The sequence below is a fragment of the Haliotis asinina genome, chromosome 7 (assembly GCF_037392515.1).
Source record: "Haliotis asinina isolate JCU_RB_2024 chromosome 7, JCU_Hal_asi_v2, whole genome shotgun sequence".
In the NCBI taxonomy this organism is placed as follows: domain Eukaryota; kingdom Metazoa; phylum Mollusca; class Gastropoda; order Lepetellida; family Haliotidae; genus Haliotis; species Haliotis asinina.
In genome coordinates this window covers 11305461-11332664 of record NC_090286.1, presented here as the reverse complement: position 1 = coordinate 11332664, position 27204 = coordinate 11305461, and the positions used below count along the sequence as shown (strand labels likewise).

At 39.0% G+C, this 27204-nt stretch overlaps 1 protein-coding gene across 1 annotated transcript; it reads left to right on the top strand.

The window, feature by feature from the left end:
* Positions 1-775: 775 nt before the first annotated feature.
* LOC137290331 (uncharacterized) lies at positions 776-22684 on the top strand. The gene is made up of 27 exons (XM_067821175.1): positions 776-877; positions 6381-6521; positions 7004-7207; positions 8042-8251; positions 8375-8506; positions 9369-9515; positions 9739-9888; positions 11522-11662; positions 12614-12745; positions 12989-13082; positions 13971-14041; positions 15000-15355; positions 15588-15675; positions 16027-16103; positions 16340-16376; positions 16572-16672; positions 16914-17039; positions 17746-17891; positions 18842-18977; positions 19802-19948; positions 20434-20455; positions 20621-20652; positions 20823-20942; positions 21176-21292; positions 21477-21610; positions 22065-22197; positions 22574-22684. The coding sequence occupies exons 1-27, from the start codon at positions 808-810 to the stop codon at positions 22643-22645; spliced, it is 3336 nt and encodes a 1111-aa protein (XP_067677276.1). The 5' UTR covers positions 776-807; the 3' UTR covers positions 22646-22684.
* Positions 22685-27204: the final 4520 nt, after the last annotated feature.

The following is a 27204-nucleotide window of genomic DNA, read 5'->3' as shown; positions in this document are numbered from 1 at the left end:
TAACAACCGTTACATGTTCATTTATGTCTTGGAACTACTCGACCTTTTTAACATACAAATCCGGGTCCTATCCAAGCCAAATGTCTTGGTGGCTTCCTTGTGACTCGCATTAAAGAATATGATGAGATTAAGAAAATGATGCTGCACAGCTGTGTGTCTTTGGATTATGTACGTTTCACAGTCGACACTCATATAAAAGATAAAATGAATAAATACAGAATCTCACGCAAGTGTTTGCTGATATCAAATATATCAAAACAAGTTGATTATGTAACAAATATCAGAGGCTTGCCGAGGATAATTTTACCTTTATCAACCAGTGTTGATATGACTGATATCGGTTGACACGAGGGTGACATTCTATTTATCATCCCAAATCATTCTTCGTTAGTTTTCAATTAAGAATGTACATCTCTGAATACAGCACTGCCATTAGATTTGCAATACAGCTTTGTCATAGCATTGTGACGTCATCAAGTTCATGACTTCATAGCATTGTCAGGGCATTGTACAAAATCTACTGTCAAAACAATATCCCCTGGAGATATCGTCTGATCTCACACAAGCGATATCTCACATGGAACCCAGTTTTGGATGATGATAAGATATATTTATTTATTGTATATGTAATCTTCTTCTTTGGATATCAACATAACGTGAACGTGTTAGAGATTACTGTCTAACTAGTGACTGTATAATTGGGACGGTGAGTCCCGAATGGGTTAACAGTGTAACAACAATTTACATCCTTCATCCGATTTGTTTTCCTCTTCAATGATTCGATGCAGTACAACGGTCGTTGCGGTGATGGAGAGAGGTTGTACGCTGTTCGTCCTCGTGGTCCTCACGGCTTCCTCTCTTGTAAATGGGCAGGAAGGTAAGTCAGATGGTGTTGTGCTCCATCATATAGACACATTGTGAGAGAGATGATATGCTGAATAACAGTGACGATTCCCGATGTTATGTAGCCATGAACATCTCTCTGTTATATTTCATCGTTTTCTTTTTGCTATGCTTTCATAGTTCATACACTTAATGAAATTGTGTTATGATTAGATGTACATACATACATGCATGCATACATACATACATACATACATACATACATACATACATACATACATACATACATACATACATACATACATACATACATACATACATACATACATACATACATACATACATACATACATACATACATACATACATACATACATACATACATACATACATACATAGTCTGCATATATATTGAGTAACCCTTGGGGTGCGCACAAGTCCGTGTGGGATTCTACTACATTTTCCTAAAACCATAGCATTTTTGTTTTTGCAAACTTAAAGATATCCCATACTTCTACACCACAACACACTATAGGAAACAATCATGGCATCAGCCATTCAGCTCACACGTTTTTATATTCCGCAATGCATACGTATATCCAAGTTTCTTTTGGTATATATTGCTTTGATAATTTTACAACAGTCTCAGCAAGAGTAGTCAGTGCTTGAGTTTGAACCCGTTTAGGTGTGAACACAGTATCTACAGTTCTGTGAAAAGGCGGTTTCAACATATACGCCATTGAATGTTCACTTTTCAGAATGATTAAGTCCACCATTTATGAACACCATAACTTCAGCGTTTTCATAAAATTACCACCATGCCTGTGAAACTGCAAAAATGTTCCAGAGCAGAAATCTTCTTCTGCAAATTAAGAGTGTATCAGCAACAGATGATATATGATTAGCAAACATATATTTCGGGAATGTCTTCATCTTTAAAGGTGGTTTTGACGTTGTCCTCCATTATTTTCCATAAATTTCATTTGTCATCATGTGTTCTAACTCATCAACTACATGGCACATAGTTTCACATATACTTCTCACAAAAAGTTAAGCAACACAAATATTTAGTCTATACATTTTCATTTATTGAACTTGGAAATGATGCAGTAAACATATGTACAGACGATTAACAAATGAAATGAAATTATAGACATCAAAAGCATGTACCCATGAAACAGCCGTGCAAAATGTGCTGCATTGATTGAGCAAAATGTTCACATTAAGGTTCAAGTCACTTTTTAGTAACACGTATGGCCACCATGAGCACAAATGAAAGTTTCCACACGTCTTCGCATTTAATAAATGAACCTTTAAAGTTGCTGTTGTGGGGTGTTCTGCCATTCTCCCTGAAACGCCTGCTCAAGGTCATCCAGAATCTGGGGGTTAACATGGAGGTCTAATAATGCTCCAAGGAAGTTCAATGGGATTAAAATCAATTGACCTTGGAAGCGAGTGCTTATGTGTGATGATCTAAACAGCATCATTAACAATTCTTTCTCTCATTATGACCTATCCATTGCAATGACTTTAGGAGCCATTTGTTGCACCATTGGAATGATTAGAGGTAGGCTTGCACCGATCAAAGTGTGTGTGTTAAGACTGGTGCACATTCAAAACACAGATTTTGCTAGCTGTTTGTGAGGGTGGTTGTGTTCGAATAATATTGTCAATATTATCAGATAAATCAATTTGACAGTCACTATAGGTTATGTATTCGTTTGTGAATATGAACCTCTAAGTAAGCATATCGGAAAAATCGCTATCGAGATTGATAAAAATATTACAGTGAAAATATCGGTAGCTTATTTTTGGTGTGAGTAATACATGTTGCGGTAATGCGGAAAAGAAACTCCCCTCAGACACAATATCAGCCAATATTATGATAAACGTTATCAAAATCTACAAATAGACATATTTTAGGATAATAATCTGTAGTGCAGATATATGATCTACTGTAGAATAATGTAGGTCCAAGTCCAGTTTTAGATTCATCAGTGAAATTGCTAACATCACGCTATCTCTATAGTCTTGCATTAAGAATCGATGTAAGAACTTTACAAATAGTGTTGACGAGAGATATGTCTCTACAACCGTTGGCATCCTTATATCACTAGACATAAACAGAGAACAATTGGCACTCTTCCACATACATCTGGAAAGTTACTACTCTAAAAAGCGTTGCTAATAGGAAAAAAACCCAGAAATTTGAGAAATTTGTTTATCTGAGGAAAATTCCGCAGCAACACTATCAGATCCAGAAGATTTATTAAATCCAAGCTGGTTAATGTGGCCTGTTATTTCTTGTGTTGGGATAGGAATATTTAATGCTAGCATATTATTATCAGGGATATGGTACAAACTGAAAATAAGACCAATTACCTGTCTGAAAAGAAGAGATGAAAAATGGTCCAGTCTACTGTTCAGCAAACCTTACACGAGAGGCTGCATTAATGCGGCCCATATGCATATTCACATCGGCTCTATTTCATCCGTATCATGATTATGTTATATAATTTATATATATTATTTTTATGTTAAGGAAGCATAGTACGGCCAAGGTTAAAATCTTAGTATCTTAGTATCTCCTAAGTAGGACTTACTATCTCCTGCGGAGGAAGTAGGAATTCATATCTCCCACTTAGGACATATTATCCATTCCTTAGGACTTACAATCTCCTAAGTAGGACTTACTATCTCTTAGAGAGAGAGAGAGAGAGAGAGAGAGAGAGAGAGAGAGAGAGAGAGAGAGAGAGAGACAGGGGTACAGATACGTAACTCTGGTTATGACACGTCCTCCGCAAGTTGGTTCAGATGGAACTATGTTGTACTGAATACAAAGCTCGTTTGCAGTTTGATTTTTTGTGTTTGTTTACTTGTGGCTTCTCTGGGTTGGTAAGGTGTTGAGTGCGGCCTTAGATAAAATTCAAAACGGTAAAAGATTGTCGTAATAGTTGCTGGTTTAAGAATAAGGGAATAAGGCTACATGGGTTGCCATCGATATTCTATGACACATCTGTGCACGCAGATTATGACAAGTGTGCAACGACCTCTGAAATATCAACCACATAAAAAGTGTAACGAAGTGAAACATGTAACAGTGAACCAACTGCAACGGTTAACACTTGGGCAAACTGAACGCAAGGCAGTAGATTACAACAGTCGGTCCAACACACGAGAATAATGTGCAACAATCAGTTTAACACATGAGTGTAATGGTGAAGGAAAAAGTAGACTTTTATAGTAAATGAAACACAATAGACTCTAATTGTGGTAAATGTAACACTGTGTAGGCCCACAGTGTGTAGACTAACAGTGAATGAAACACTGTGACTGTAGACTCTAACAGTCTCTGACACAGGAAATTATTCGCATATTTGAGGATTTAAGTCGGCCATTTCCGACTAATGCACATTACGTAACCTATATCAGTCATTCACTTATATCAGTCATTCGCCTTTATCAGTCATTCACTTATATCAGTCATTCACCTTTATCAGTCATTCACCTTTATCAGTCATTCACCTTTATCAGTCATTCACCTTTATCAGTCATTCACAAAGTACAGTAAAACAAATGTATTTGACAGAAATGAATTTTAAAACATGTAATTGAATTTAAGATATTTTACCTATACATTACAGGACAACCTTGGGTTGTCCCTTGGGTTGTCCATTGAACCTATATTCCTCCTTTCGATCTTGACTGTGTGCAAAGATAAGCAACAAATGAAAAACGTGTTTCAATATTCCCAGAACATTTTTTAAAAAAATTAGACGTTATTATGTATGTGTGTTTTTATATTTCCACGCGACTGTGCAATGCAAAAATAAAACAATAACACGACTGTGCTATGGTTCACATGGCCTGAAATGTTGAATAACTGTCTGTCTGTCAGTCTGTCTGTCAGTGTTTCTCTTTGTGCGTCATAAATGAGTTTTTATTTCTGCTAAATGTATTCTTACAAACTGAAGTGAGATGTGTAAAACTTTATAAAACTATAACTTTCTCTCCATTTGTAGCTATGGACTATCAAAGTTTAATGTTTGTCAGGTTTAACTGTTATCAGTTCATCATTCCACCAGCGAGGCAGCTGATTCCTCCTTGGTTTGCAATTTTGACAGCACACCTTTTGGTGTGTTTGTGTTAATAAATGACAGTGCACGATACTGCTTTACTTAGATTATGGTATTGTCAGGGACAAGATCTATTTATATTCCACTTGCAGTACATGCTCAAGCTTGTGTTAGAAGAGTGAGTGAGTGAGTTTAGTTTTACGTCGCACTTAGCAAATTGAATATTCCAGCTATATGGCGACGGTCTGTAAATAATCGAGTCTGGACCAGACAGTCCAGTGATCAACAACATGAGCATCGATCTGCGCAATTGGGAACCGATGACATGTGTCAACCAAGTCAGCTAGTCTGACCACCCGATCCCGTTAGTCGCCTTTCACGACAAGCATCGTCACCTTTTACGTCAAGCATGGGCTGCTGAAGGCCTATTCTACCCCGGGACCTTCACGAGTCTGTTAGAAGACGATAAAGACGACTTTTTGCGAATGGAGAACTCTATAGTACCTTCATTTCAAATATATTTCTCTCAGATGATTCCACATTCCTTTTACATTCACTTTTTGTATAACATTGGGTATCGCGGCTGCTTACAATTTCGAAATGAAATACCCTCAATGTGTTCATATGTACCTACCCCCAAACCTGGAGAATACTTGACAGAGAGACGAGAGAGTCATATATCTTCCAACTAAATCCATTATGTGTGAAACATAAACAGGTGAATTCGACTCTTTCAACATTAAAAACTATGACATTCAGAGTGTGACTGCCAAGGTCCTACACAATTTAACAAGTCATTAACCAAAAGTCTTTACTCATTGTTTTTTCTTGGCATCGCGAATGGGTCAGTGAGGGTAATTATCAACAACTTCATAAAATCAATGTTGTCATTAGGAATATAATCGAGAAAATCCTTTATCTTTGTTTTAAGGCCACCGGCAATAAATATATGCTCATTCTATGTTCCTCAGTAGTCATGTTCAGATGGTGTTCACTATGAGATCCGTCACGGTCTATGTTCTTATTAGCCGATGGATTTTCCTGGTGAAACAGACATTAAAACAGAGTCCAAATACCAAGATAAACATGACCTTTTGGAAAAGGTCGATTTGGGTGACCTTTTTGGTAGCAAGTTTAGGGTCACCAAGACTCTTGAATCACTTTGCGAAATCTTCCTAACGCAATAAGTCATGAACTTGTACGCAATATATTCAAATTTGGTGACAGATTACATTTGGGGATTACGCAACATACCAATCAATTTGGGTGACCTTGGCCATATTTTAAGGCCACTACAACACTTTGACTACTTTCCAACTTTTACGTACCACCCCCCCACCCCCCCCACACCCCACACACACACAACCACCCCCACCCCCAAACATATTTTGTGTCCATTTCTTGCGATACTTCTCTTATCTGTCCAAAGACAAATATGGGACTTCCTTTCGTATTTCTTAGGTTCCTGTCAACCAGGAAAATTTGGAGACTCCTGCAGCTACTCCTGCAACTGCGGCACGTCCTGTGACAGTAGAACAGGGACTTGTGCCGGTGACTGTGATCATGGATGGAGGGAAGGACATGGGTCACTCTGCCAAAAGAGTAAGTGGGAAGGCCTTATACAACTTTCATTTGTCGTGAAGGCGGTTAGTGTGTGTATTCTAACTTACATTTGTCATCAATCCGATTACAAAACGAAAGTGTTGCTTTCAATATCTTTTATATAAAATGTATATTTTAATAATCTCTCAAAGGTATTGGGTAAGTTTAATTTATCTCACGAAAACTTTTGGTCATAGAAGATTTAAAGATCCTGATTTTCTTTGTGCTATTGAGTGTTATTGTATTTCATTGCTAAGACGGCACATGAATTATATGCTCATTTTATTGTGTAAGAGTATAATTAATGATTCTTCCAAAGCTAACCTTTCCAGCTTTTGAAAGGCATTTAGAGGGTAAACGTAGCATTCACCTGATGAAGGAGTAAGGATTACCTCTAAAATGCCCTGCGACGAATAAAAAAGAAGTTAAAACGTGTCATGTATTAATGTTTCCACTTCATTTCAACAGTTGAAATCTTTCAGGAAATGTTGCCTACGGAAAACAAGTATTAGGGTCCGGAGACTACACAAACAGCTGGACTCCGGAAAAAGCTGTTGACGGGAACAGAGACCAAGACGTAAACCGGGGTTCCTGCTACCACTCAAAAGACTACCCGACCTTCTGGTGGGTGAACCTGGCTGCTGAATACAGAATACACTCGGTCAGGATCTACAACAGGGCTGGTTGTAAGTTGTCTTCTCCCTTAGCTATGGTTAGACTCTCTGTGGCGCGCTCAAATTATGAGCAAGTGAGCTGGATTTTAGTTATATCCCAGCAACATCACGGTGGGGAACACCTGAAATGGGCTTCAGACATTGTGCCTATGGAATCAAAACCGGGTCATCGACGTAAAGACCGAACGCGTTAGCCACTCCGCTACCCTACCGCCCCCTCTTTTTATGAACGTAATAATCAAACATAATCGTCTTGACCTCTTTTAGCATCAGGTCTGATTTTAGCAAAGTTGCTTCAAGTCCTTTCGATATGACAGTAACTAGTACTGGACAACGATAACGATGACGATACGGATAGTGTATAAAGTATGAACCATAGAAGGACTTCACTTGGTAAAAGTCAAACATATGTTTGTCTGTTCATACTATCTTTAGTTAGATAACCCGTGAAGATGCAGGATAGAAATGATCTTCGGTGAGTTATACTTGACGTAAAAGGCAGCTAACCTCATATGGTGGTAAGGCTGCTGTCTTGGATGGCACATGTCAATGTATCCCATATGTGTATATTGATGCTCAAGCTGTTGCTGACTGTATTGTGTGGTACAGACTCGATTATTTACTCCACAATACAGCTGGGGTTATACCTGAGTGCGGAGTAAAACTACACTCACTCACTTTAGTTACATTACCAGCTCAGCCAGCTGATGTCTCAGGATGCTTCTATGTGTGAACATTTTACTAAGTATCGCGGTATTAATTCCGTTATGTTATACCGTTATATGTCTTACGTTTAGCCCGTTGAGCTTTTTGGTTGACGAGATAAAACACTCTTCGTATTTTCAGATCCGCAGAGATTGGCAAACTGCAGCATCTCCGTTGGACCAAACAGCAACTCGGAAACAGTCTGCTACACTTTTCCGCCGAATCGCGGTGACATCCCTGACGTCATAGACCTGACATGTAACGGGACAGGGAGGTTCTTCATCATCAGGAACCCAGGCAGAGCACCTTTACAAGATGATACGCTCAATATCTGCGAGGTGGAGATATATGGTGGGTGTTATTCCTTTCATTACTCTTATGCTGTATATTGTTCGTAATAAAATCAAAAGCAATATCTGTTGAGAACTGTGACAAAATGTCTACCACATTTTAACACTGTGTTATATTTTCCAGTATGTTCAGACGGAACTTTCGGCGTTAATTGCAGCAATTTCTGTCACTGCCTGGACTCAACGTGTGACCATGTAACAGGGAGGTGTCCCGGTGACTGCCGCCCAGGCTGGAAGGGGGAAACCTGTTCCACAAGTAGGCAACATAAACTGACCTGCCACCTGCCTTATCTTATCACTATACTAATTACTGTAACGTGTCTCTTCCTGTCTGTAAATACATACACAAGCATCTATCTGTCTGTCTGCCTTATCTTATCACTATACTAATTACTGTAACGTGTCTCTTCCTGTCTGTAAATACGTACACAAGCATCTGTCTGTCTGTCTGCCTTATCTTATCACTATACTAATTACTGTAACGTGTCTCTTCCTGTCTGTAAATACATACACAAGCATCTATCTGTCTGTCTGCCTTATCTTATCACTATACTAATTACTGTAACGTGTCTCTTCCTGTCTGTAAATACATACACAAGCATCTATCTGTCTGTCTACCTTATCTTATCACTATACTAATTACTGTAACGTGTCTCTTCCTGTCTGTAAATACATACACAAGCATCTATCTGTCTGTCTACCTTATCTTATCACTATACTAATTACTGTAACGTCTCTCTTCCTGTCTGTAAATACATACACAAGCATCTATCTGACAGACAGTCTCAACATCCATCAGCCATAAATCGATCTATCCATCCATCCTTCCATCCAGTCATCCATCCTTTACCTGTACGTGTATTAAGTAGCAGTCAATGACAACACAATTATATCAGTAGGATTTACACAATTAGCATATATGATATCACCTGTTCCATTTACCCCATGTGTTTCACTTATTGTCTTAACGGAGGTTTTGGTTAAGATTGTGGTGAAGATTGGAAACGTCACGACACCGGCAATAAGGAAACCAATTTCTTAGGTTTTGGTGATGGAGCTGCCACACTTCCATGTGTATTAACCTTCCTATCACGATAACGAAAGATTGATTGTTCCAGGCTGCTCTCATGGGTCATATGGTATAAACTGCAAAAGATCCTGCTCAAACCGGAAGTGCATAAGTGAAAGTTCGTCATGTGATCGCCGCAGCGGGTCATGTGACAATGGATGTCGAGCTGGATGGAGAGAATCCGACTGTACAAAAAGTGAGACGTGCATATGATCATGAAATGAAACAGACTGAAAATTATTAACATTCATTGTCCCCTAGGACGAAATTGTATACTCAACATTTTCTTTCGTTTTAATGTACACTTCAAAACTGCTTTAGTTTAATAGTTCCATTGTTAATATGTAATATAATTCCTTGTCTGATTGCCATATGATAAATACGTAGAAACGTTATATGTATTCTCTAATTCTCAACAGAATGTGACAGTCTTCACTATGGGAGAAACTGCAGTCGAAAGTGTTCTGACCGACACTGTGCCCTCAACACGTCCTCGTGTCATCACGAGACTGGGGCATGTGACACTGGTGCTTGTCAAGCTGGATGGAAAGGGGACACATGTACCGAAGGTGGGTACGCTCCACAGCTAAAATATGGAATGTTACGTAGATTACATATACATTCCATATACACAAAAAAATTGTGATCATTTTCTCATCATCGCACTGAGCCTGGTATTTAGGAGCGCATAACGTTAGATTAAGAAGCAAGGATGAGTGACCAATCGTTTCAGGCGGCTCAGCTCGCTGTGATACACCAGAAACATGATCGATAACGTGATTGAAACCGTTGCCGTTCCGATAGTTTTTAGGCTTTGACAGCTTCAAAGATATATTCGGAGGTTTCACCAAAGTTGAAAACGTCCATTATAAGAATTCGTCAGGACAACATTAAAATGACATGATAAGACTGAAACAGTCTTCAAAGCATCACCAACCCAGATTTACTAGCACACTTATATCTCGGCTTTCTGAAGATTCACTTTGGTGTCTATAACATTTTGAGGAATTTTAGTTTCTTAACTTCAGCAGCTGAGTTCATTCCACCAGTTAGAAATATACAGCGACATATATTTGAAGTGTGTCTTGAATTTCACAAAATTACATGGCCAGTAGGTCCCAAGTGGTTTCCCAGTTGCACTGATTTAAGATAGGTCTACCTTTAAAACCACGATGTCGCCCCAAGAATTACCATTAGGAGCATATTACCGAAGAACACTTTATATGTTAAATATGGAAACCTGCCTTCCGTTGCTGGTGATCTGCCCCTTTCTTTATATTGTATTGTCCATAAAACACTATTTGGGTACGTAAGTCTCGAAACATTTGACATTTCATCTTACTATATTAGTATTTAAACGTCGCATTTTCGTGATTGTAATTTATGGCTAAATTCGCCTACAATCGCAAGGAGTTGAAGAGATGCTATAAATCCAGCTAGGGTCCATCACCATGGTGATCTACCTTCAGTTGTTGGTGACCCCATATAGACATTGTGTTGTCTAAAAATAGTTTTCTAGTGCTAGGGATATACGCTAGCTAGTTTAACCTCATTTTGTGACAATCTAGCAATTTCACTGTCCTTCGTTGACAGGGTTTTATATATATTATATGTATGCATTATGAATGTAGAACTAGATTTTGTCACGATATGGCTGAAATATCGCCTGTGTGACCTTAAACCTTAACCCTCTCAGTCACGCAAACCTTTATACAAATTTTACAGTTACAATGCTAGGTTTAATTCTCTATTTGGTATAATGTAGTGATTTTAGTGCCCTTCGTTGACAAGTCTTATGTGTTTCAGTTGTGTTTAGTATCAATTCTCAACATTTTAATGTCAAGTTATGGCTGATATGTTGCCGATGTTACTATAATTCTTAACTCACTCACTGACTTCCTATGCTAGGAGACATGTACCTTTAGGGCCATAAAGTCAGCATCAGCATTATTATCGTCAGGGGCATATTACCCAAGAGTACTTCATATGACAACAGCTATGCTGATGTTTGAGTTTTTCCACTGAGCTGTGGATCGACCGCGTGTGTGTTGGTTTGCCGTTTGTATGTACAATCATACGTCCACTATCAATATTATGAGGTCCACAAGAACGAGGCCGATTGTGGATCAATGTATTTCAACATGATTTACTTTGGTGGTGAAGCATGTCCCTCATTATTGTGTATGCAATCACCTGTTACAGAATGTAACAATAGCACATACGGTCCCAACTGTCTGAAGCAGTGCGGTGACAGACACTGTAACGGTACTTCAAGCTGCCCCAGGCTTGACGGGGGATGCACCACTGGGTGTGAGAAAGGGTGGTCAGTGCCGGACTGTTCTTGTAAGTAGCAACAAGTACTGTAGAAGCTAAGGTAAGTGAGGTAATGCACTCCACTCAGAGAATGACAGGGATATGTGAAATAAAGTACACCTTGCTCATAATGCCACCATTTGTGCTATGCAGGATCATATCCAGGTAGGACAGTTTGAGCTCTGTGCAATGAACAAAGGGACTGAGCTGATGTCTCCTGTACGGAGCATAATTCCTGAGTCTAGGGACTGCAGGCGATTCATGCTGTAGGTGGCAGGAAGTGTATTGTCACATTTGTTATCCTATCTGGGATAACATGACAATTTATAGTATTAATGTGTTTGGTCAATAGATTTGAGTCACGTCAATTGACAAGTTAAGGTATGTTTACTACATACAGCCAGAGTGATTGACATTATGACTAGGGAAAAATACGTTTGTTCTGTATGAGAACATTCTCTACCAGTAAGACAGACAATCCAGTGATGAACATCATGAGCACCGTTCCAGTCATTTGGGATAGGATTACACATGTCAACCACATCAACGAACCTGACCACCTGATCGCGTTGGTCGCCTCTTACGACAAGCATTCCAACGAAGCTGATCTTGAGCTTGGAATATATCAGTAGCGTGTCATAGTTTACAGAGGATAAATGTAATTGGTATATTTTTCAATAGCAGACATCGTATTCCAACTAAGCAGATCGATGTCCATGCTGTTTATCAGTGGATTGGCCGGTCCAGACTCGATTACTTACCGGCCGTCGCAATATTGCTGGTACCTGCTTAAAGAAACATTGAAGCATCATTTTCTTTCTATATGATTTAAAGCTGTCGTCTTTAGTGTGGTAAGTTGTAAGTTATAGGGTGCATATGTGTCTTTAGTGTCTGTCACTGTCTCTATGGCTATCTATAGTCGTCCATTTTGAAGGGTCAATCATTTCTGTTGTGATTGACCCCAAAGTTTGATTGCTGCAGACTGCACCACGGGCTTTCATGGGCCTGAATGTATCGACTGTGGTCACTGTGCTACCAACAGTACCTGTGACTCTACGACGGGGGAATGTGGTTCTGGCTGCCTGGAAGGCTTCACTGGATTGCAATGCAAAGGTTTGATCTTATTCAAATATACTTTTGGATAAAGAATAACGGATTGGAAAAAAATCACTTACGGTTTTTTCTCATAAGATCTCCCCGCAAACGTGATACTATGAACCAGGGCCTAGATTTTCGAAGCTCTCTTAGCCCTAAGATAGTCGTAAGTGCCATACATTAACACTAACTTACAACTATTTAGAGAACTTCAACAATCTGGGATCTGATGAGTAATATTTGCTTTCTTCTTCAAACTAGAGTCCGTAGGCAGCGGATCGACTGTCGCTGGCGGTGTGGTGGGAACGTTACTTCTATTACTTATCGCTGTTATCATTACTGTCGTTGTATTCAGGTGAGTGAGGTTAGTGTAGTTCATTGTGCCATTGCATTCAAGGTTGTGAAGTGTGCTTAGTTCATTGTTTTATTGTATTCAGGTAAAGGAAGCGGGGACAATTCACTATTTCATTGTATTCACGTGTGTGAAGTTTACTTAGTTCATTGTTTCATTGTATTCAGGTGAATGAAACAGGAACAGTTCATCATGTCATGGTACAGACTGACATGTGCCCAGTTTATTGTTTCATGGTATTCAGATGAGCAAAGTGGAGATAGTTCACTATTTCATTGTATTTGCGCATGTGAAATGTGCCCAGTTCATTGTTTCATGGTGTTCAGGTGAGTGAAGCGGATGTGGTTCATTGTGTCGATATATTCCTATGTCACCAGGGTGTATAGTTCATTGTTTCATCGTATTCAGGATCTACCTTCAATTGCTGCAGATGTATTTATATATGGTATCGTTTCGTATAGTTAAATTATATAGATAGAGGATACTAAACGACCTTCCGTGTAATACCATTTTTATTAAACGAGTTAATGATTTGGTATCAAACGAGCCAACATAAATTGACAGAAACTGCGGCGAAATTGCCTATAGTGTGAGGACTCTCAGCTTTCAGGTCAAGCAAGGTCTGGTAAAATCGCGACATCAACATTAGCATTGTAACGTCACAACTTTGAACCATTTTGACGTCATACGTCAAGCGGTATTACACTAGCGTAATATTGAAGTGAAAATATTACACTGCAGTATCTTCAACGGGCGAGTAGTAATTATAATTTCCTTATAATTGTCATAAATATATAACTTGATATAGTCACAAAATGGCTGAAATATTGCCGATGAGACTTCCAATTGTAACTCACTCACCCACTCACCACCATTTAATTATGATTTCAGATGCCGAGGTAAACATTCTACGTCTGCTAGAGGTCATCACTCTGTCTTCAATCAAAAGGAAAGACAGAAGGGTAATCGTATGTAAACACTTACATTTGCATTGGGTGTAAACGCTCCAGGTCTGATGTACTTTCTTAAAGTATTCTTTTGCTGATAAAAATGTTATTTGTTAAAGGTGTAAGTCGGCTATCAGTAATATTCAAGGTATATGGCAGCGATCTGTAAATAATCGAGTCTGGACCAGATAATCCAGTTGTCAAGAGCAAAAGCACCAATCAGGATATGACCACATACGTCGACCGAGTCTCAAAACGCGATCTTACGTCAACGTCATACGTCAACCAAGTTACATAGTCTCAAAACTCGATCCTGTTAGTTGCATGTTACAACAAGAAGAGTCTTCTAATAATAAAATCTGCGTTCTACAAATAGAGGAACGTCATCTTTATATTCCATGCTAAGAAGAAGACACCTGGGAACTTAAATATTGAAAAATTGACCTTTCAATTGTTTATGTTTGTAATACAAAAATGCAAGGTCAAAAATGGAACATGCGAGTTTTATTTCTTTATTCTTCTAAATGTTTTCGTTACTTCGATTACTTTCTCGAATATGGGTGGTAAATGCTAGAAGACAAAATATATTAATGAATTTGTGTTTTAACGGGACTTAGCTTAATGAAGCAAGTGTGAAGCAATGAAGCAATTTAGTGTGAGAAAAGTCAGTGAAAAATACATGATTTCTGCAACTGATGTTTAACCTATCAGACTAGGTTTTCATAATTTCATTGTACAACATATTTTGTTGTGACTGCTTACTGTACACAATTCACACTTTATTTTCTCCTCTAGCTTGTAAAACCATGTTCCATGTAACTGTCATTATTTAAATGCAGTTCCGATGAAACAAGCATCCTTGAAGAAGCACCCTGACCAGTCAATAAAATATAATATTTTACATATATTTTCTTCGAAAGTAGATTGTAAATATATACGTGTAGATGCTCGCTATAGATAAATGATCTTTCAGGTGGTGACAACGTTTATATGAACGTGAACGTCGACACCTTCCCCATCTATGCGACACCTAACGTCAAAGCCAAAAAAGCAAAGTCAGGCAGTGTTGACACTCTTAATGCAGACACGAGAAGTGTAGATACTCTTGATGCAGACACGAGGAGTGTGGACACTCTTGATGCAGACATGAGGAGTGTGGACACTCTTGAGGTAGAGAGCGACGAGGAGGGAAGAGAACCAGACGTACCTGAGGTGAACTACTACAACTTGGAAGAAGTTGCATCGAGACATGCCGTCCATGTTGGTGACCTGGAGACCACCGTCAGGTCCATGGACGAGAACCCAGGGATGGTGGATGAAGAATTTAAGGTACACTCATCTTCCTTGGCAAGTGTCCCATGCAGCAATAATGTTAGTGCCTTGTTATGTGATCGCAGGCGTGTCCGGAATAATCGATGATGTCCCCAACACCAGAATGTTCTTACTGATGTGCTGAACAACATCTCTATAGAATTTTGTCTCACATCAAGTTTGTCTTTTCAAAGCTGCGCAAAACAAACACACTTACCAAAACTTAAATACGGATGATGTTACTTTCCAGGTTTTACCAGATGGATTCGTGCATCCATGTGAAGAGTCCAGAAAGCCTGAAAATACGAAGAAGAACCGATTTAAAGGCTATTACCCATGTAAGGGATTCTTGGTACTACTTCAAGAGATGCTATTGTAAAACAACTAAGTTTAGATGATATGTGGATTGACAAGATATTTGTAATATACCATATACCATTAAAAAAGTAGGGGATATTCCATTTTGCGAGTATACCACTAGTCAATACCAATGCATATGAGAGACAGTAATACATATTCATTCAGATGAAAGATTTCCAAAGAAATGGAATGAATTGTCACATTTTCCCTTAATTTCATTTCATCATCAATTTCCTCCTTGGCTTCACTGTTTGCGTTTTATCAGTCTTTTAAATCCAATATCACCTACTTTTTTAATGGTACATTTTCTAATTTCTTATTGACCCCAGATGACCATAACCGGGTCGTGCTGCAGGATGGCCACGATGGCCGTAAGGGAGACTATATCAACGCCAGCTTCCTCGACGTGAGTTAGACGAGTTGCTACACCTTCAATCCTGAATGTAATTGATTAAATGTAATGTAAACTGATGTTTAGCTGTTGAGAGGTATCAAAACCGCTTAATGAATATGAGGTAAAATATGTTTCATTGAAGTCGTTGCAAGCATTTTCCAGGAAGTTGGCTTCCTGAATGTGCTCAGTTTAAAGCGATATTTGACGCTGGAAATAATCTTAAATTGTCCCCATGTCTTACTCTGCAGGGCTACAAGAAAGAGCGGTATTACATAGCAGCTCAAGGTATGGCATTCTTGTAACGCTCTTATACAAGGGTTCTTGACAGAAGTGCGTTTCCTTCAGATCGAGAAAAGTGAAAACCATAATACCCTTTTAGTCATTTTAATGCCGTTAGACAATGACCAATCTGATCTGTGGACATTGTGTCGTTATGTGTGAACGTGCTGATGTGTATTTCTGGATGTGTTTGTGATGCAGGTCCGTACAAACCCAATATCGTTGATGACTTCTGGAGGATGATCTGGCAGGAGGGTGTAAAGGTGGTTGTCATGGTGACGGGCCTAGTCGAAGGTGGAAGGGTAAATATTTAAAGAGTAAACTGTAGCGATATCACACTGAAATAGATATTTCAAACTAAATGTTCTAACTACAGCTCTCCGACACAATCTGCTCTAACATCACAACAGACAAAAAATGGTCATATAATAGTAAAGATGTTCTTTTAGCTGGTTATTCTCAACTAACTTTGCAGCTTCAAATGACGCGACTTTTGCCTTTGGAGCTATGATTTATGATAGATTTGTGTGTTGTAACTCCTAGATGAAGTGCTTACAATACTGGCCGGATAAAGGATCACAGGAGTATGGCGACATCACGGTAACCATGGAAACAGTGAACGAATTGTCGGATTTCACGATCAGGAAGCTGAGAGCTTATAAACAGGAGGTACTGTCACGCCTTATTTGTTAGTGTGTATTTAGCTTGAAGACTGCGTTAAGCCTCAAAGCAACTGAATATGAGGGAATGCTTTGATCAAGTCAACCTGACCACCAGAGCGAGTTAGTTCATGTTAAGGCCAATTGGGGCAGATGACTGATGCGCTCGCTAAATATCAGTTACAGCTGTGGCCAGATTGAACCAGAAAGTGACATGTACAGGTGCCTCCACAATCAGTTTCACGAGTTTACCTGTGCACGTGCGTGTGTGTGTGTGTGTGCGTGTGCGCGCGCGTGTGTGTGTGTATTGACGTTGTATTAATAATTCATATGTGACCGACTGAGTGAGATGAGTTGTACGTCGACCTCAGCAATATTCCAGCTATATGTCGGCGGTCTGTAAACGATCGAGTCTGGACCAGACAGTCCAGTGATCAACAGCATGATCATGGATCTGCACAATTTGAAACCGATGACACGTCAGTCAAGTCAGCGAGACTGACCACCCTATCCCTTTACTCGCCTCTTTCGACAAGAATTGTCGCCCTTTGTGGCAAGCCCGGGTTGCCGAAGACACCGGCAGATATATGCGTGCGTGTGTGTATATATCCCACGTTCCCAAATGTGCTCGGGTTACCAGTCCAAGGATCGTCTTGTCAACACCTACTTATTTACAGACCGCAATCAAACCCCAGCAATATTGATCATGTCGCCAGGTATCCATGAGTAGGCAGATCTACCACTTCAACTTCACCTCATGGCCTGATCACGGCGTACCAAACACCTTTTCTCTGTTGGACTTCATGTGGAGAGTCAAGGACATCTGTGGGCGAGCCGCCGAACCTATCATAGTGCACTGCAGGTATGTATTTTCCCAGTGAATCGACTAATATAATGCAAACATTTGTTCAGTCAGCTAGTTTAAATTTTATCTCGCACTCAGCATCATTCCAGCTATATGGCAGCGGTCTGTAAATATTCCACAACAAGAGCATCGATATCGAATCACGCAACCGGGATACGATGATATGCGTCAACCAAGACAGCTAGCCTGACCACCCGATCCCGTTAGTCGCCTCTCACGACAAACGTGGGTTGATAAAGATCAATTCTAACCTGGATCTACATGGTTCCATGTGTTGAAACTTTGTTTTGAGACTTGATATTTCACCATTAGCAGCAACAGAATGCGATCATTTAAAACAAAGAATCCTGCAATTTTTAAATTCAGCAACCCGACCCGTACTTATCTTTTTAAGAAATTTCTGGGAAAATATTTTTTTATTCCAACACACTAGCCGTCTCAGGTAATAGCATGCATTGTACCATTACTTCAGTAAATACTGGATTGTGATTGGTTAGTCCGTTCGTTCAGAGGTATATAATCACGTTGTATACCTCTGATTTTCCAGAATTGCAGAATGTATTAAAATTTTGTTTAAAATCATAATAACACGGTTATGGTAGAATGGATATAAACGTACCGGGTTGGAAAATCAGAGATATATAACGAAATAATCATGGCTCTATTTTTTGTATTTAAAACCTCACGCCTTATTATTTCGTTATACACCTCCAACACAGTATGTTCATTTTCTAATGATATATCATTGGATTTACGTTCTACTGTCATGACTTTTTATTGGAATATATGCAGCGAGTAATGCCTCACATATGACCAAAGGAAGAAACACTCAAGTGTCAAAGCGATGCATCAACTGGAGGATCCACAGAAGGAATATCTTCACATATGCTCTTACTAAATGCATTAATTATATTAATATACTGTCAAATTTTCTTTGCTCTACCCAGTGCTGGCATTGGACGAACAGGGACGTACATAGCCATAGAGAGTCTTCTGGATCAGGCAGCTGCTGAAGACTCTGTGGATGTCGTGAGCTTCGTATCCAACATGAGAGGGCAGAGGAAGGGCATGATACAAACTTCGGTTAGTGGTTCATCTCAGAATACTCTCTGTATGATGTTTCTTCCCTCTACCAAGGCGATCTTGCTAAGCATAGTGTCCCAGTTTGAATCACGAGGCTCTGTTGCGGGGTGGTTTTGTATCATCATGTCCGGGTAGCATGGAAAAATGTTCTTTGTTTAACATTTAAAAAGCTCCAGCTGGATTATGTGAGCGACTGAGTGAGTAGGTGAGTTTAGCTTTATACTCAGCTTTGCACTCAGCAATATCCCAGCTATATGGCGGCGGTCTGTAAATAATTGAGTCTGGATCAGACAATCCAGTGATCAACAGCATGAGCATCGCTCTGCACAACTGGGAAGTGATGACATGTGTCAAACAAGTCAGTGAGCCTGACCACCCGATACCGTTAGTCTCCTCTTACGATAAACATAGATGCCTTTTATGGCAAGCATGGGTTGCTGAAGGCCTATTCTACCCCGGACCTTCTGGAATATATGACCCTAGCATCATTCACTCTCTCATCATCATCGCACACACTGTAAACCATCATATGCTGTTCCTTTATAGTTTTACGTTGAATTTAGCAATGTTCCAGCAATATCACGTCGGGGAACACCAGAAATGGGTGTCACACATTGTACCCACGTGTGTTTTCGGTGTGACGAAGCAATTAACCACTAAGCTACCCCAACCAAATAATTTAGTTTCTGCATTCAAGAACAAAATAATGACCTCACATTCAAGCATTGTGTTTACCTCTGAACTGTCTCCGACAGTAGAGAACCCGTACATGGTGGTACTATGGTATTTTATGGCACTGAATCGCATATTTCGTTTGTGGACAGGATCAGTATCTGTTTGTGTACCGGGCGGTGACTTCAGCTGTGATGACTGGAGATACGTCCGTGGATGGAGATACAGTCAGAAACATCGACTTGAGCAATCTTGGCACCGTGACTATGGGGAAAAGAAACGTGGAGGAACATCTACAGGTAAAGACCCACACAGTTAAACAGCTGAAAGTATTGCCCAATGCTGGAATACAAAGATACATCAAAAGATGGACTACAAAATCGCAGCCTCAGTAAATGTGGCATGAATAATATATATGATGTCAATCAGCATATGCAGTGAATACACAGTTAAGTTGCGATTGTGTGTGTATTTAGATATAGATATTAGATATAGATATTAGATATTAGATATTAGATATTAGATATTAGATATTAGATATAGATATAGATATAGATGTAGATGTAGATATAGATATAGATGTAGATGTAGATACAGATATAGATATAGATATAGATATTAGATATAGATATAGATATAGATGTAGATGTAGATGTAGATGTAGATGTAGATGTAGATATAGATATAGATATAGATATAGATAATGTACCTAATTCCATGGCGAAAATGTTGAGAAATAAGCAACTATTTACAATAACATCAATGTTTGACGTTTCTCTTGTAGGCTTTGGAGTCTGTTCCAGTCAGTAAGTATGAACAAAGTAATATATGGAACTGCTATTTATTTCATAAATGTCTTAAATTTTAATTTGGATACAAAACTATTTTTAAAATACAATGTATGATTGTCCCGTTCTGTATGTATCCCCACTGAGTTGATCAAATTTACAGAAAATACTGTTGTTTTTTAGAAACCAAGAAGAAGCGGACTGTACTCATGCCAGTGAGTGAGAAATTTATCATGTCTATCAAACATGTTCTGTTGTTGCTATCGTTTTCCGTAAATACGTCTGTGGAGTCTTATTTTAGAGATAGTGCAACTACTATGAACTTCCAAAGAAAATGCAGTTACACACCAGCAAATAGGGTTCACCTGGTTTCATTGTGTTCCAGTCCTACAGGTGTCGATATGGTTTCTTCCTCCTTATGGCTGATGTGGACAAGGAGAATCTGTGGGCTCACGTCTGCAACAGCAACAGCTACACTGTTATCACACTGGGAAAATCAAGTCAGGTAAGTCTCTTTATGCTCGTACAAGGCACTCAGATCAGGCTCCTTACACTCACTAAACACCCAGGCCAGTCTCCTTACACTCGTTCAGTACACTAAGGTCAGGCTCCTGACACGCGGACTATACACACAAGTCAGGTTCCTTACACTAGTTCAATTCACCAAGGGCATGCTCCTTACTCCCCTGCTCTATACCATTACTGTTGAAACGGGTGAAAGTATTCTCTCTCTTACAGGGCTGTATGCCGACTGGAAATGACCCAGTTTCCACTACCAGGCAGACGGCAACGCTAAAAAGTTCCAACATCATAGCGGACGACATCAAACTTGACACAATAAGCAGCAGTTTGAAGGTAAACAGCAATAGTCGGTAAAGGATAAGGAAACTGCAGTGTCATATACCAAATGTAAGTGATTAAACCAGATGCTCCTCGTGTAGTGTAAAAAGGGACTTTCTTCTTAACGGTGCATGATTGCAATTTAGCAAATAGATACCTACTCACGGAACATCATCCGAATAATCATTCTCAGTTACAGAACGGTGCATGTTTCGAAGTACGACACTATCGCCTGAAAACCGGTGTCCACAGCCCTAACGTGGGTGTCATGATTGACAGCTTACTTCAGTGGACATCTGACCCAGATCGACGGCGCTGCACCATCATTTCCAAGTACGTGACATAACCTGATATTTGCTGTCACACCATCTGTGATCTGTATACACAGAATAGCTATAGTTTTGGAATGTTTTGTAACGGAGGATGTGGAATGGACCCCCCTCTTTCTATACAGTTGCGTTCTATTTTCCATTTGTTACTTTGTCACATCTTCACCGGTACATTTTATTGGTAAATACTGCATGACAGTATATTTCCCTAAATATGTTGCTTGTTCCCACGCCAGGAACGTATGAGTTAGCAAGTGCATATAAGAATGTGTTCTTGCGTCAGTGTGAAACATGAACATCCTTATGATGGAACACCATTCTCATTGCTGTAGAACTTAATAATGACGTGCATTACCCTAGAAATCGTTTTAATTAGTTTAAAATGTGGGCGGTATTACAAAACCGTTGCCAATATGTCTCTGCCCCTGACATCTTGTCTTTGTCTTTGTTTCTTGTAGGTCTGCGAGCGAGTCGCGTCTCCTGGTCCTCCTGATGAACATCGCCAGCAGACTGCATGACGACGGCAGAGTGGACGTCATCAGCAACATTCGACGTCTTTACCGGGAAGTAGGACAGACCTTCTTTACGGAGGTAAGATCCGGCCTATACTCTGTAGAAAATGTGGAACTGGATATGTCAATAGAAAATTGAAATACATTTCTGGAATATATTGTTCAAAGCGTACATCTGTACAACACTGAAGACGGAATACTAGAAGCTGTGAGATTAGGAAACGTTGTTCTTTCCACATTATAACTTTGGTGTAAAACTGTTTAATAATATATTTCAGTGTACAACTTGCTACCTGGTCTCATCGTGGTCTTATTCTAAGCAAAAGCTCGATCGATCATACTATGAGCTGAACGGATAAGTGTATTTCGTAACTAGTTTGTGAATGGTATCAGCCATATTAATTTCCAATGAATATATGTATTATATGTATTCACTGTCTTTTAATTTGTTTTAGGCCGACGTCAAATGTGCTCTGAAATTCGCCCAACTTCAGATAGAGAACCTTGGAATATACGCCAATATCTAGCCTTATGACACTGCTACTCAACTGATTGTGATATACTGAAAATGAGTAATACTACTTATTTTATGCATGTAGAATGGGCGAGTTGTTTTCGTCAGTCACTTTTTCACAAGTATCAATGGGCCTCACCCATTCCGTGTACAACCCAAAATATATTCCCTGCTGTCATGGCAAGATATGTTATTATAACGTGCATTCGAAAACGAAGTTCTGATTGGTTCAGGAACGACCAAATATTTTCAGTGTGGTCAGTACGTCTAGCCTGTTGATGTAAAAACAAACACCTCAGTCCATTACAGTGAAACATATATTTTGAATGAATGGAGAAATGAGTGTCCCTGTGATATAGTCGTTGTTGACAGTTGCTGTAGAGATAAGGTGTGATGACATTTCTGCGTGAATCTGTGTACAGCCTATAGGTCCAGAGTTTGAACTGACGGCCCATACTTGCCACAACGTGGTCGGAGGGTTGGACTCGCTGACTTGTTGACAAATGGCATCGTAGCTCAAAAGGTAAAATTGTTTATGTCGTTGGTCACTGGAGTGTCTGGTCCAGAAACATTTATTTACAGCCCGCCGTAATAAAATTAAAATATTGTTGACTGTAGTGTAAAAGCAACAAACAAACCAAAGATACCTGTAGTTCCACACATGCATAGTACATAGCATCATAACATCATGTGGTTCTTACAACTTACTCTTCCGTTATTTGATTCCATCATTCAATTTTTATTGATGACGTATACAGTACAGTTAGTTTAGTTTTACATCGCACTCAGCAATATTCCAACCACATGGCGGCGGTCTGTAAATAACCATATCTGGACCAGACAATCCAGTAATCAACAACATTAGCATCAATCTATGAAAATGGCTTTCGATGACATGTGTCAAACAGGTGAGCCAGCCTGACCATCCGACCCCGTTAGTCGCCTCTTACGACGAGCAAGGGTTGCTGATGACCAATGCACCCCGGGTGTACAATGATGGGAGACTGTGTGGATCAACCCTCATCGTGCATTATGAAGAAACATAATTACTTTGCTTGATGGCAGTAGTGAATAATTATTTATATACATGTGAATTAGATTTATGCATTGTAGATATTGATGAGTATGAAATGACAAATATACACAAAAGGGCACCAATATATATGTATGGACGTACTTGTATAATGTAAACATACGTGTATATACATGGCCTGGTAGACATTGAGCCTATGTGCCAATATGTCTTGTGTGTTTTATTTTCAACTGTTGTCATGGAGTTAATTCATTTTTCTTCATTATATGCACGTTCTATTTAGAAGATTCATTTGTGAGCCTGATATTGAGTGTTATGGAATGTTAGGTACAGTAGTCAATGAGTTTAATAACTCGTAGCGGAACACTATATTATGCATGCTGTGCTTCAAGGCAACGATCGAAAGGAGGTGTGAGTGAAGGTAGGTTTGTGCGTGTGCGTGTGCGTGTGCATGTGCGTGCGCGTGTGTGTGTGCGTGCACGTGCGCATGCGTGCGTGGGATGACTGAGGGAGTTTAAAGACTTGATCAAGTTCTCAAGTTGCCGATCTAATTGATATACCTCCCGCATTTCATGCACGTTGTATTTAGAAGAAGTGTTTGTATCAACGATTGATCTTAGTCGTATGAATGAGTACTATTATTTGACGTTTTTTTTTGCTAATGTTGCTAGAAGATTAATATATTGAAATATTCACAAGTATATACAACAAAAATGTCTATATTGTGTATACTTTGCATGTTTGTGAAAATGCATGAGGGATGGCAGCTGCGTACATGCACTTGAGTATATAAAGTATATACATAACATATTGATATTTAGAACACACAGACGTTCTGATGGAAAATTTCCTATTAAATGAATATGAAAAGTAATTACTGTCATATCAAAGTCAATGAATGTAATTTGTATCTTACATGGGCCGATCTTACAATCGTTCTCTCTTTCTCTAAGCCAATGAAGATGATTTATTTCTTCAGGGAGTAAAATTGTGTGTTTATTCAGGATTTGTGTTTTTTTTCAAAATTCAGAATTTACTCCCTGAATGCCTCTGTTTCTTTTCAGTATATCAGTGTATATATACCTAACCTAACTGTATACTTGTGAACTTTAAGACAACTTTATACATGTAAATATATAAACCTTTATATAATATATGTACGATTTGTCTGATGTTTGTGTGTGTGTATGTGTGTGGCTGAAGAGTAAACAACAGAGAGTAATCACGTCATTGTCTTTTTTTTTTACAAAATTAGTTAATGAATGAAAATGTGTTTGACTCTAATTTTCCTTGCGAGTCGTTTATGAGCACACAAGACAAAAAGTATCGCACCATGCCATATCAGTAGTATTACACAAATTAACGTATGGAGGAAAATCACTTAGTCAAACCTCAGCTTAGCTTACCATCTGATGAAATGAACAATTACATTTGGAATGGCGTATGAACGTATGATTATGTATGGGGGCCGAGCTGGCCAATCCCTACTTTACACTCCACACTCCACAACCATGTCCACTTAAATGCACCCAAGAATCCTTTGGTATGGAACCAGATTGTGACTACACGAATACATGCAAACACCCGGTTGCGGGCAGGTAGATTTGGACAAAATACTGTGATTAGGTGCCCCAGTCCACCCATATGTGAATGTGTACCTCGCAAGAATGAGAAAGATATAAGAAATGAATCGGTGCGCCTAGTGGCTCTAAAGGTGGATGATCCCCAGGGAGTTGAGATTGTGCACTATTTCGATATCGTGTAATGATAATGATATACCTTCAGTCAAATTTAGGAGTCTGGCATGCAATTTTCAAGAAATAACACCCATCAAACTTGGTGATACTGTCGCCCATTTACATGACTTTCACGGCTACTTTACTCTTTATTATAGATAGTAGGTAGAATGAGAAATGTCACAAATGTTTTTTCAACAATCATTGTTTAAACCTGATAATAGCTGAAAAGATGGTGCATTGTGATTTACCATCACTTATTGATAACTACCCAGTTTTCCCATTTTTTAGATTTACATACCATTTTTACATTCGTATGACTTTCTTCTTGTCCTTTGTTAAAATTAGTTATATTTCTTATCGATTAATAAATTGTTTTGACTTAAAATCTTACCTGACTCACTCTTATAAGCGTTATGAATATTTCCTTGTCTACGGGTTTGTTACTTTACACTACGTTGCAGTTTTTGTCGGGAAATTCGCATTTTGAACAGTGCATTATTGTGTTTTACGACTGTCTGAGCCATCCTATGTTCAGTCTAATAATATTTCACAATATAAAATACATATAGTCTCTGAGGGAGGCCAACTGATGTATCTTCCTGATTCGAATCAAAAACAATGGACTGACACTTGAGATCGTTCATGATTAGATCTATACGTCACAACACAAAGCCTTTTGTGAAGTGTACACTTACGTTCTTGGTATATTAAAAACCTATGGGCTTTTGATGTAGCATTTCCTTCCTGGTCGACATTGCGTGAGCTAATGAAATGCACTGGGTTTGTGTGTAGGGGAAGCCTGGTGAGAGGGACAGGCTGATGAGACTGTCAGCTGTATGTTGTGTAAATGAAGAGGAAAGCGCGTAGTTGATGCTTCAAATTTCAAATTTCTGTTGATCGTTGACTTGTGATTTAGCAGAGAACAGATACACCAAACACTCCAACGCCCCAACGCCCCAACACCCCAGCCCCAAAGAAAACCCACCTTTATTTGGTGCGGCTTAGGTTCGTCCCTAGTATGGTAACTCTCCTAGAGATGTTTCATATTGTATTCTTGAAAATAGAAATCAAATGTTAAAGAAAGGTGCTAATTTTGATTTTAAATCCTTTGTTGTGATGCTGTAGTTGTATAGGTTTATCCATCATCGTTAGGATTATATAATTCATCTGTTGTTTTTCGTGACTTACTAACTTGCTTAATTTTCTTAACATACTCACCCACTCACTGACTTTAAAGCACAATACACATGTTTGCTAAGGAATAATTATTGTTGCAATGCATTGACTGTACATTTTCGTACACATCAAAGAGGCATTTTTTTGCAAAATACATTTATGTGTTAAAACAAACGACAGCACAAATGGCAAACGTAGTTGTATTATAGTGTTATGTAGTTGCTCATTAATACATAACTATGAAGATCACGCGAATATGCTTCGTTCCGGCACATTGAGGGCGCGAAATATTAGCGAACCTGGGAAAAGTTACATTTTACAAGGCAAAAGAAATACAAGGAGAAATATAGTACATCGTATTGTACAATCATCTTGTCATAGTTGTACTGTTTCCAACATTACTAGTTCACCCCAATGAACTTGGATTGATACTTTACAGAACGACAAACATGGGGGTATCGCCACTGACACCAGTGTTTTACTTTGTAAACAAACATTCAGCTACGTCTTAATGACGTGTATATGAAACACGTATATGATGGATATTATATCCCCATCTGTGTTATGTAAACATAATCTTACCATTGGCTTCCATCATTGTTATCATAGCTTCCTATCAGTGCT

Excerpts from the sequence above, each read along its gene's own strand:
- LOC137290331 (XM_067821175.1), top strand. The coding sequence starts at position 808 with ATGGAGAGAGGTTGTACGCTGTTCGTCCTCGTGGTCCTCACGGCTTCC. Across the intron at positions 12,746-12,988 it reads CACTGGATTGCAATGCAAAG|AGTCCGTAGGCAGCGGATCG; the intron begins GTTTGATCTTAT and ends TCTTCAAACTAG. Across the intron at positions 19,949-20,433 it reads ACGTGGAGGAACATCTACAG|GCTTTGGAGTCTGTTCCAGT; the intron begins GTAAAGACCCAC and ends TTTCTCTTGTAG.